This window comes from Pelecanus crispus, chromosome 5 (genome assembly GCF_030463565.1).
Source record: "Pelecanus crispus isolate bPelCri1 chromosome 5, bPelCri1.pri, whole genome shotgun sequence".
NCBI lineage: Eukaryota > Metazoa > Chordata > Aves > Pelecaniformes > Pelecanidae > Pelecanus > Pelecanus crispus.
This window is the reverse complement of record NC_134647.1, coordinates 2,533,403-2,546,081: the sequence shown is the minus strand read 5'-3', so window position 1 is coordinate 2,546,081 and position 12,679 is coordinate 2,533,403. Positions and strand designations below refer to the sequence as shown.

The 12,679-nt window shown below is 35.8% G+C and overlaps 1 protein-coding gene across 1 annotated transcript in view; it reads right to left on the bottom strand.

Moving 5' to 3' along the window:
- NEB (nebulin) overlaps positions 1–12,679 on the bottom strand; it is a 125,448-nt gene that overhangs the window by 48,012 nt on the left and 64,757 nt on the right. The window contains exons 75-94 of the mRNA XM_075711405.1: positions 11,496–11,699; positions 11,168–11,272; positions 10,547–10,651; positions 10,143–10,454; positions 9,732–9,836; positions 9,383–9,481; positions 8,493–8,594; positions 8,195–8,302; positions 7,031–7,342; positions 6,790–6,894; positions 6,601–6,705; positions 5,917–6,021; positions 4,831–4,938; positions 4,631–4,744; positions 3,667–3,864; positions 2,645–2,749; positions 1,958–2,062; positions 1,762–1,866; positions 1,164–1,271; positions 369–482 (exon numbers count right to left, since the gene is read on the bottom strand). Coding sequence (XP_075567520.1) covers positions 369–482; positions 1,164–1,271; positions 1,762–1,866; positions 1,958–2,062; positions 2,645–2,749; positions 3,667–3,864; positions 4,631–4,744; positions 4,831–4,938; positions 5,917–6,021; positions 6,601–6,705; positions 6,790–6,894; positions 7,031–7,342; positions 8,195–8,302; positions 8,493–8,594; positions 9,383–9,481; positions 9,732–9,836; positions 10,143–10,454; positions 10,547–10,651; positions 11,168–11,272; positions 11,496–11,699 — 2,724 coding nt within the window. The remainder of the gene's footprint in view (positions 1–368; positions 483–1,163; positions 1,272–1,761; positions 1,867–1,957; positions 2,063–2,644; positions 2,750–3,666; positions 3,865–4,630; positions 4,745–4,830; positions 4,939–5,916; positions 6,022–6,600; positions 6,706–6,789; positions 6,895–7,030; positions 7,343–8,194; positions 8,303–8,492; positions 8,595–9,382; positions 9,482–9,731; positions 9,837–10,142; positions 10,455–10,546; positions 10,652–11,167; positions 11,273–11,495; positions 11,700–12,679) is intronic.

Below are 12,679 nucleotides of genomic sequence, written 5' to 3'. Positions count from 1 at the left end.
TGGCTATAGCTAATATTTACATCTTGCCTGCTCTAAAAATAACTTGCAGAACCTTAACAAGGGTGATAAAATATGATATGTTAAATTTTTATTGTACTCACATGTTAAAAGGAGGTAGACTATGTAGCGTTCCATTTTATACATAAACATATTACACTAAAGGTTTAGCCGTGCAGGCAATTTAGCAGTTGAGTCACAAGCTTGAAAAGACATTTGTAGGTGTATTATAGAATTTAGCAAACGTTGAACACTGCCAAATTCATGTAGAAATGTGATATCTGAATGAATGCATGCGTATTCTTTGAGTAGCCTCTTCTGAGGTATGTATGGTTTTATCAGGAAAACACGTATCAGAAAACAACACTTACATCAATATTAAGCTTTCCAACTCTAAGGCACCTTGCTGTATTGGGATCATCCTCAACACCTCTGGGTAGAGTGTACAGTGCTTTAAACTTGTCATATTCTTCTCGGTATTTCACCTAAGCAGATGCAAAGAAAGGCAACTAATAACTGACTCCAATGAGTCAACTGTATTTTTGGAACAAAATTCAACAGTAAGCAAAATATTTAGTTGAATCCAACAAGCAGAGAAAGCCTTTAAAGCAGGATCTTGTTTTCTATTTTATTTTAAATGGCAAAGAAAGCACATCATAACTATCATGTTGTAAAAATAACAACAGCTGACTAGAAGACTTTAAATATAAACAGTTGTATAAGCTATTTATTTATTGTTCCAGCTCTTTCATTTAAAGATATCCATGAAGAGAGTGATCTCTCATAAGCCTCAGTTCATTAGAACACAAGATTATGTTCTTCTATACTCAGTAAAGCATCATTTAAAGACATTTGGTGTTTTTCTGACCTGGATGCTTATGCAATTTAGACTTTAAAAAAACCTAACCAGACATTTTCAAGAAACACTTTCTATTGCTATAAAATGTGACCTTTTTTCCATGAAAAGAAGCAGGAAAGGACTATCTGTTATCCAAATGATTATCACAGAAAAATGATTAACTACAGATACATATTATATCTAAATTAAAAACAGATGCTAATTTAACACCCCGCCTTTTTATACCTATAGTATATGCAAGGTATGAAGGACTTTGTTGCTAGAATTGATGATATGATTAAAAAAAACCCCTACTTTATTCACTTACAATACTAGCATTATGCTTCAGTTCTTTTGCACGTGCTAGGGATACAGCATCAGAGGGCATCATATAGCCAGTAGCTTTCACTTTTTCCCAGGCTTTCTTGTAGAGATTCTATGGGGAAACAGAAAGTCTCTGTGAGTGGAAAAATTCTCCTCCTGAGTAATAACCAATGACCAATGGAAATCAAAAGCCCTTCTGTTTTTATTTATACGCTGTAACTATTACTTAATATCAAGAGGCTGTATACTAGTTTAATCTTGACAGTGCACATAGAGGGGGACAAAAATGCTTCTAACTATTCACGCCCATTCTCGTACAAGGTCTTAATTTTGTTCAGGTGCAATTTTCTTCAGGGAATCCATTTATTAATGCATGCATTTTGACAAGACTAGAACTACAGTTAGAAAATACGCCGTCTGCCTGGAATACAGCTTCTTCCCCATGCTCAAGCAACGCAGAGGGCTGTCACTGGCTTTGATAAGCTCCACATCTGGACGCTTATCTTCAAACAGAGTGAACAAACAAAATAAAACAAAAATCCTACTTAATACCACCTTAAGAGAAAAAACAAACAAACAAACAAAAGTATAGAAACACTCACATTGCTAAAGAGATGTTTCAAATTTTGAACTCTTTCAGAATCCACTGTTTCAGTCACAGTTGTATACTTGTCCTTAGTTTTGTGGTAATCTTGCTTGTATTTCACCTGTAAGATGAAAGACGTATTTAGTTAACTTGTTTGAATTCTCAGAAGGAGCATGGGAAAAAGCCTGAGTAGAAAAAGTGGGGAGACTCACATCACTAGCATTTATACGACTCTGCACTGCAGTCACGTAGAGAGGTGTATCAGTTACAACACCAAAGTTCTGCAAATTCTCTTTTCCTGCAGCTGTATATTTTATCTAAGGAAAGAAAACAAAACCAAACAAAACATTAATGCTGAAAATGACCAGGAAATTCCCTGCCAGCTTCCTTTAAAATCAGTTCTGGACAACTGAGGCCCAGGGTTACAGCCCAGTTAAGACCAACTTTAAAAGTGACAGGCCATACGTAAGAAATACTTAATATATAGCCAGTACGAACTAAGGAATAATGAAAATTGCACAACACTATAGAGCATCTAGTAGGCTAAGAGTACAATCAGCAAGGCAAGAGACACTATTTTCCCAACATAAATGCCTCATTGAGGTATCTTGTGCACAGGGTGGCATACAGAAAGACTGTGTTATCTTCTTACTCTTAAAAACCACAATCTTGCTGTCCTTCCTTTCTCCTAGGTTTTCTGCGCTTTCAATAACTCAAGTGATCATGTTTCTACAGACAAAACTGGAAGAGTGTATTATAATAGTTCGAACAAAATATTTCTGATGTAATGGGAATTACTTCATTCTGCTCTGGACTAGGACAGGTGTCAGTCCCAGTGAATCATAAATAGGAGGAAAAAATCTTACAGATATTTACGTATTTGAGGAAAACATGCTTACCTGGCTCTGGAGGTCATAGGATTTTTTAGCATGCAGGATTTGTGGAGTATCCCAGACATAACATCCAAGTCCCTTCAGCCAATTTAGGTCATCTTTATACACCACCTATATGGAAGAAAACAGACTATTAAGTTCGGAAGAAATTTGCCTTCTGTTTGAAGGAAGTAGTATTTGTTTCTTCTCTATATTCAGTATCTTCCATTTTGTGCAAACGCAATGCAGAAGGTTACCACTGAATCTGAAACAGACTCATTCAGTGATTCCAATCTATTTGGAAGTTCAAATGTGAGCACAGAGAGGACTCGCCCATCTCACGGTTTGACTGAATGATTGTTACCCCCAGGATTTGCGAGGGAAACTAAAGCAAATAATACAGCATAGTAATAGGCCAGGCAAGTAACACATTGTCAGATTTTATTAGGAAGGTTGGTTGGCCCAAGCTGAGATGCTGTTGACTATGCAATATAAAAAAGCGTCGTGGTTCAGTGTGCCATTCACTCAGCTTAGACTCTGTGGGCTGATACATCCCCAAATGAACGAAGAGAAGTCTTTTCCAGACCCACTGGATCCAGGAGGATTGTGGATGCTGTCCTGACCCCTTGCAAATTATAACATTCCCAATTACAATACATAACAATCACTGCAGTGCAGCAACATTCTGACTGGACCATGCTACATCCACATCTCTTCTGTGCCAGATGGTAAGCTTTCTATACAGTCTCATCCAGTCAAAGAGAGATTAAGTGTTGATAGCAGTGACCTTTGGGAGGGTTTCATAAACGTTAACTTAAAATTTTTCCAATTTACAGACAAAAATAAATATCCAGACCATTACAATGTCCCAAAGAAAATGGTAAAAATGTAATTTTCATTACTATGCTACTAAGTAATCTAAGACCATGGTTATTAATTTCATATTTAAATATTATGGAAGATATTTGAAAGTATTTTGTATTTAAATACCTTGGAAAAAATTACATGAAAGGCTACTAAAATGTCAAACAAATAAATGAAACACATACATCACTCAAAATTTCCTGGGCTTTTTTGGCTTGAACAACATCATTTTCTTCAGGTGAACAATTCCACTGATGGAAATAAGTTCGGTATTCAAGATCACTGAGGATATACTGGCACTTCTTGGCAAGCACGTGATTCATCATGTCACTTGGAATATGGACATTTGCTTTGGTGTCTTCATAACTCTTTCTGTACGCCAACTAAAAAGGAAAGATTGGGGAAAAGGTGGGAAGAGAGAATAGTGGTTTTCTGCATAATTTTGACTCTAACAGGCTACAGGTTATAGCATAATCTGAGGCATGTTTTCTGGACTTAGTAGCTAAGCTCCCATGGGATTCAATAGGATGAAATCTTAACTTCTATATTAATCACCATTTACTCTGATGAGGTTCTAGAAGGACAAGAATGACCTTCTTCACTTGCAGATTTAACAGCTGGTGAGAAAATTAACAAGACTTCAAGATAAAAAAAGTCATATGCTACAAACATGTTTTTAACCTAGTTAAATCTCCCTGTCCGAATGAAGACAGAATATTTGGGATTATAGTAATTTATGCCCTGCATGACATGCTACATGTGCAGTGGTGATAACAAACCACCAAACGTGCATTTACTTTTCCAGTTCTTAAATCTCTATTTCAATTCAAAATTAACACTTTTTTTTGTAAAGCAAAAGAATCCCAAGTCAGGTAGTATTTCTTACTGCTCAGATTCTTAAACTGAAATAGAAAAAAGGTTTTTTCCCTATTCTCATATGTCTAATAGCTAAATAAATCCCTTCTTAATCTCCTAAATCATTTCAAGCTCAATTATTCAACCCATGTACAAAATAACCATTCAGGAAACATAAACATGTTGAAAACACTTTTACTGATGTTATTAAGCATTGCATTATTTACGTTTAAATATGTCACACTAAAATAAAGAAAATGGAAAATACTACAGCAAGACTAATTCTCTCCTTACCGCGCTCCTCATTTTCTGGAATGCTAGTGAATGAACGACACTGGGGAAATCACCGATCTCCTTCCCAGCCAGGTAATGGCCTTTCAGCTTCTCATATATTTCCTTATATTTAAGCTGCAAAATATTCATGTGGAAATTTTAAAGTTCATTCTAAAAACATATAGGGGAAAAAAGAGGAAGAATGGAAAATTCATACTAACCTCACTATTTATGTAGTTTGCACGCTTCGCTCCAACAAGTGGAATATATTTCTCATCCAAAGTATACGCAATGGGCTTGCTAATTTCCCAAGCATTTTTATAAAGTTTCTAGACAAACAAAACACATACAGGTTTTGATAAAAAATCCGTTAACCTTTCCAAGAAACTTGACTCTGCCATTTATATGCATATGCAATACGACTACTTTTATAGAGTAGTTCCTTATTCCATGAATTGTCCCAATAAAGTAAAATGAAGAATGCTCATTTTGAACATTTATTCAGTGTGAGTAAGGCAAACAGAGTAAGTGTTCCAATTCAGGAAGGTACCTGAGCAGAAATTTGAGCTGATCAAATTTACTATATTTGGATTTCAACATATATTTCTCATCCAGAAGAGTAATAAAAATATCCAAAATGTAGATATTAACTCTTGTTTAAAAGTACAGTATAGAATTGACATTGATATTTTTATAGATACATGTTGAAAAGTGAAAAATCTCCAAGTAACACTATTGTTTATTATAAGAGCATTAACTGTGCCAGTGGCACTTTTCTAATATGTCATATTCTGTCAAATATTAAATATATTTACCTTGAGACTAAATGATGAGGCGCCCACTCATATGAATGAGTAGTCACTTACATTTTCAAAAAATACAGATTTCCCATTAGAATTAGTGAGACTACTCAAAAGTAACTGCTTAATGATGTAAATCATCTACAATTTTCCTCTCTTATAAAAAAATAAATGTAAACTTAATCAGTAGCCTAGGAAGATATTATTGGATGGAATTATAAATCGGTTTTGTCACACAAACTCTACTACTACTACTACTACTGGTATTACTACTTCCAAACACCACACAGCAGTGCTTTAAGATCAGTTCAATAAGGAAAGAAATTATCCTTATCCCAATGATCCACAATGGGAAAAACTGCAGAAAAAAGAGATTAAATAACTTTCCCAGTGCCACCCAGAAGACTAATGACAGAAACAGAAATAGAACAGTTTTCTGAAGTCCACTCCACATTCCGTTGCTTTCAAAACAAACAAATTAAAGCTTAGATATTTATCAAATCTTACATCACTGTATAGTAAGGACATATCTTTGGCATGGTTCAGCGCAGGAGTATCATCAGACCCAATATACTGGCCTTTCTCAAGGTTAAATGTTTCTTTGTATTTTAGCTACAAAAGAAAACAAACACAATGTTAATTCCACAGGAGAAATAAATTATCCCAACTAGTCCATCCATTAGAAGCAGATATTCATTTCCTGTTATGTTACCATATCTTCAGTAACGTTGCGTAGTACATCCCAACCGCTATAGTACACAGGCAATGTCATCAGTATGTCACACCACAAAATCCACACAGTGTTCTAGTGAAATTAAACGTACTGATCAGCAAATACAGGTTAGTAGCAACACCAGGAACTCCACTAGCACTATGCAACTAACTGCTGTTCACCAAGAACAGGACACAGTTTTAAACTACTATAAGCAAAATCTATGTAAACTCTAAATAAGGGACATGCTATATTCTTCTACAGGAAAATGCAAAATTATTTTGGCCAGCAATACTGTGTTGTTCATTTATATCACTTCTTACTAAACTTATTTACCCCAGTAAAAGTCTATTATTAATGAAGCATGCATATACACACACACATACATAAGGCTAAACACAGTACAGTTTAGTAAAAGCAATTAAGTCATCTACTAATTCTAGTAATATAACAGTTTCTATTTAAAAAAAAGTACATACATCACTCTGATTGACAGAGTTTATCTTTGCCAAAACAATGTCGGGAGTGTCAACCACACTGGTATAATTGGAAAAGTTATCAAGGGCTTCTTTCGTATATGCTCTCTGCAAAGAGATGAAATATTTTCTTAAACACTGTGCATGAGAAAGAAGAGCTAATCGCATAACTGCTAAAATATTTTCTCTTACCTTATTTATCAGTTCCTGTGCATTCTTAACTTTCCTATGTTCCACTGAATCCAGAGGAATCCAACCACAGCCACGAAGCCATTCCAAATCAGATTTATAAATATTCTAAACCGTAAAAGATAATAAAAAGGGAAAGAAATTATTTAATTCAGGATGACATTTTTCAGTCCTACATAATATGGGCAATATTCTTAGACCAAACTAAGTGGAAATTACATGGTATGTATGTAATATCACTTACATCACTTTGCAGATCATAGGCCTTCCTTGCCTGAATACAGTCATTCTGGTCAGGATGGCACGTCCATTGGTGCAGGTAGTGGCGGTAGTCAATATCGCTGACCAAGCTCTGACATTCCTTTGCTGCTACAACTGACACCATATCCGGAGGGATGTGAATTTTGGACTTTGTTTTGTGATAGTCTGATTTGTACAATCTCTCATTCTGAATCTCGCCTGCGTGCTCAAACCACACCAGTTTTGGATCGTCTCTCATAGTGGCAACTCCAACGTAGTGACCTCTTTGTTTGACGTAGTCAGCTTTGTATTTAAGCTGATGGAGAATGGGGAGAAATATGTATAAAATCAGCACTGATTATATCTGCTCTGTTTTTAACCTACGAACAGCTATGGTTTTGTCAACACAAAGAATAGGGGGCTGTCAACTGCAGTCTTAGCCTTTCAGTACATGACTAGATAAAAATATGACACAAACAGTAATGTTACTTTTTGTATAGTCCTTCCACTTCAAAATATATCATTTTCTAGACTAATATGCTACCATTTTTCAGTAAACAGTATTTTCAACACAAGAGGAAAGCATTGTTAGAAAATGTTTGCTAATAAGTGCATTTAGCCTTACTTTTGTAACAAATTTTTGTAACATTATTTGAGACTGTCTGAAGAGTGGATGCTAATTTAAGGTATTTACATCATACTGTTTGGATAAAAAGAATATTCAAACTAAGAGTCATGTAATAATTTCAACATCCATTATGCAAAAGTTTAAAATGTAGTGCGCGTACCATCTTACATTTTTTCAAGGAGGAAGCCTCCATAATACACCAAAAAGTGAAATCAGAGCTATATATTATAATCATAATATCACTTCAATTATGTAACATTTCTAAAATATAGAAGTCCACCTTAGTTGATTTTGAAAGGACTGTTTCTGGAGAAAGTGAAGGTGGACAGGAGAATCCGACCTTTCAGCACTGCTATCTGTAAAACCCACAATAATAAATATGGCTGAATTGTTTGGAAGACAGTGGACTTCATGGGTCCTGAAAAGTCTACTGGATGTTACCCCTAATGGAAAGCTTTCTACGTCTGTTGTTGAATTTGCAAGGCCTTTAACATTTCCAGGCTCCCAAGCACTTGCCTTCCTAATGAGAAAAATTATTACCTCACTTTGGACATCATTTGAGCGTTTGGCATGAGAGATCTGCACAGTGTCAGGAGGTAAGAGGTAACCAGTGGCTTTTTCTTTCTCCCAACTTTCCTTGTATAAATTCTGTGGAAAATAAAAGTGAGGAGGAATTCAACACTACTATAATGATAATTATTACCATATAAATGTAACCTTTATTAAAGTGTAAGGATAACAAATCCTTCCTTTAGGATGTTCTTAATAAGGCAAGTTTTCTAAATTCCTCAAAAGAGTTATAAATGTGAGTAGAAACTGTCAAGGAGAGATCACGTACCTGATTAAGAATTCTGGCTGCCTCTCGGGCCATATCTAGCTGTGGTGTATCTGTTAGAGTATAATTTGACTTGACCTCATTCCATGCTTTGTGGTATTTGACCTAGAAGAGAGAAAGAAATGACTGCCTTGCAGCACCGTCACAAAATTGGGAAAACATAATATGAAGACCCATATTTTATGCATGAAATAATGTATAAAACCCTGAATTTGTAAGGCTATTAGACATGACACATTAAATATACATCCAAACATGTATTTTTTTAAAAAGCAAATTATACAAGACAAGAAATTACAAACTTTCTCACAGGAAATTTAGAAAACTTGTTCCAAGGCAGCTAGATGGACAGGGAAGAATTTTCAGAAGTCAAAGTTGTGCTACCTGTTCGGTCTACAGGGATGTACAGCCAATAGCCAAGCAAGATGTGTCTGAACCAGGGCAACAGATTTTAAGCTTTTTAAGAGCAAATCCCTTTACTCAGCATGATCTCTATGTGAATGCAGCATTCTAGCATCTTCCAACCATAGATACCTACAGTGAGTCATGTTCCCAAGCACAGAACATGCCCAAATGCGTGCATCATTGTCAATAATCACCAATGATATCAGCCAAGACTGGAAGGGACTGGCTGCAGAACTAGCACTGGCTTTTCACATGTCTAGGAAAGATGTTATTCTGCTTGAGGAGCTTCTCCCTTCATAAGTGATGGAGATGAGCTAGCGAAGTCCTGTGCATCTTTATGTCATACATTCACAGGATTCCCAGAGACTGATCTAGAATTCTTTTGCATTTTTTTTAAAAGATAAAACCAATACCCTTTTAAAGAGAAAATCCTACCATGTAAATACAAAGACCAAGTTAACAGCCCAGAAACATGCTAGCAAACTTACATCACTAAGAATTTCACCACTATTCTTTGCTGTGATATAATCAACTCTGTCCGCCACTGGAGTAAATGGAAGAGTTTCGGCTTTTGTACGGTACTTTCTCTATACAAGAGAAAAGGTGAACAGTCAGATTATACTCGAATATTTTATAGCTAACACAGCAATACTGAATACATAGACAAGACAAGAAAGTTTACATGGAAAGAAAAACTCTCCATACACAATGAATGCTGTGGAAATACTCCAGTTGTATTTTTTATTTAAAAAAATATTGATGCATTTAACCATTAAAAATACTTTAAACTACAAATACGCTTAAGAAAATTTTAGTATTTGAAAAACACTCTGTTACCTCATTCAAGAGATCTCCAGCATGTTTGACATGGTTGATTCCAACTGAATCATTTGGCAACCATCCAATTCCCCGTAGCCATTCTAAATCAGATTTGTAAATAGCCTGGAAAAACAAAATAGGGTCCATGCTGTTAGCTACAGTTCCCTGTACAATCCAGCACGATTCATAAATAACAGCACTTACTTCCACTGGTTAAAAGGAGAGCAGTAATTCCAACATGACCACTATATCTGAACTTATCACACTTCAAAATTGGCAATATATAACAGTGGCATATACTTTGCATTCCTAATAAACAGCAAAGCCAATTCACTGAATTCAGCAGAAGATTCCCACTACTTAGAGCTGAAGCAGACTAAGAAGAGACAAGACAGTAATGAGTTATGCTAAGTTTTCATGTCAACTTACATCACTCTGAAGATCGTAGGCTTTCCTAGCCTGTATGATGTCATTCTGATCTGGAAGACAGATCCACTGATGCAAGTAATGACGGTAATCGACATCACTGACCAAAGACTGACCATGTTTAGCTGCTAGGATAGATAGCATGTCTACTGGTAGGTGGCACTGTGTCTTCCATTTGGCAAAGTGTTTCTTGTATTCTAGTTCACTCTGAACTTTGCCTATGCCAAGGGCAAACTTCATTTTCGTATCTGCTTTTGCGTTTGGAACTCCAACATAATGTCCTTTCTGCTTCTCGTGATCCAGTTTGTATTTATACTGGGGAAAGAGCAAAGATCATCATTACTAGCAGTTACCATGAAATAGCTCTTAAGGCATGTGAAGAGCTAGATGGCTCTTTTGGCACTTACATCACTAGCAATTTCTCTAGAAGCTTTGGCTGCCTTGATTGGGATTGCATCCGCTCTCAAATCACAACTCATCTTCATCTCATCCCAAGCTTCTTTATACAGTTTCTGAAAAGACAGCAAATGTCACACATGCTAACTACTCTGGCATTTGCCATTAAAGAAACACACAGTTTACTGCCATTTGTTTGGTGAAATACTGTGAGAATTTTTTATGCATTACTCCTGCTCCTAGTCATAAATACTGCTGCAAATCTTACTACCTTTCAAACATGAACAGTATCTGCAACACCAGATTTGCAACCTATACTGTGTACAAGGGTGTTTGTAAAAGTTTAGAAAATATATGCCTTGGGCTCTCATCCATTTCAACTATATATATATATATATACACACACACTAATTTTTAAACAGCTGTATGCAAGCATTTATTTTAAAATGCCTAAATACTTCAAGAATACTCAGCAGAGGGAAGGGAATGCTGCAAGCCCTGTATGAGGACAGACTTTAATGACAGTCACGTGACTTAATCCTCAACTTTGTAAGTAACACCTCAGAATGTTAAAATTCACAGGATACACATACTATTCTATAGCAATGTAGAAAATAGAATGATAAGCATACCTGGCTATAATTAGCAGCATTAGTCTTGGCTAGGTTGATTTCAGGTGTGTCTGGCATAATATGGATCATAGTCTTGTCCTTTTCCCAGGCTTCTTTGTACTTTGGCTGTTAAAACAGTTCATTTTATGATATTGTAATTATGGAATTTCACTTGTCGATAACATAAAATCCCATAAATCTCTCCTGAGTTATCATGTCTAAACAGTAAAATGTCTGGAAAAGCATTAAACTTGACTTAAAATACCACTGATCAATTCTATATTTTAGCAGTGAGATTTCTCTTTAACTGTTTAGAGCCTTGAAACAACTTAAGAACATTGTAACGTACAATGCTGACTTGTTCGGCATTCACTTTAGCTAGAAGAACATCTGGAGAATCAACAACACTGGTGTATTTCAGGCTTTCAATAGGTGTACGATACACATTATCACTCAGGAGATCCTGGGCATGCTTCACTCTCTTAACATCCGGAGAGTCATTAGGCAACCAGCCAATTCCACGGAGCCATTCTAGGTCTGACTTATAGACAACCTATATCAGACATGGTCAGAAAAGGAAAACATTGTGTTTAAAATGACTGTCTTAATTATTTTAAACTCTATGAAGCAGTATACGTTTTAGAAAATGTCAAATCAGCTACAGCTAGATTAATCCTTTCACATGCAAGAGATGTTCAGTGTCATAAGTAAAATGTGGGAACCAGGTTTTAAGTAGTTCATTTCTTAAACAATACATTCTAAACCTTATGCAGTTAAATAGGGGGGAAACAACTGAACAGAATTGCTGTTGATGATGATGAGTATTAATATCTTAAAAGAGTCTTCCTGTCCCCTCCAAAATACTTACTCCTCTAGTCACTTCAACAATTTACAAGTCCAAACAAAATACCAAGCTGCCCACCAGGAAATTTGACAAAAAGGAGGAAAAAAATGGTTATAGAGGTAATGGGGACTACAGCTAACTAGCATAACTCCTGAATTGGTATCAGGCAACATTATTTAAGTTTTAATCGAGCAAATCCTTCAGCAAGGAACATGAATCTCACCACCGAATCTAATTATAATCGAAACAGAGGAAGAGTGACTGATGCTGACTGATAAGCAGCAAAACCAAGTCAGGAAATCAGCCGCATGGGCTCCTCCTGCTTTGAAATTGGCCACTAAAGCATCTTACCTGCTATCTTACATAGTTTTGTTGCAATTAAATAAATTTCCAAGTCTACACAGATAAACAGGAGCAATAAAACCACTTGATCCCAAAGTAGCAAACAGATGCTATTTCATAAGTCCCATCGAAGTAACACAGACAAAACCTTCGTCCTCTCCAAATAACAATATTCCAAAAGCATATGTAACATAGCAGATACCAACTAAAGGTTTTATAAACTTTAGAGGTAATACCAATACTTTTTAAAGGATGAAAATAACAGGAAATAGCAGTAACATGAAAAACTGAGGAAAACAGTCAAAAGATAAATCCTTTGTGACTGTATAATATCAAACCATCAAAAC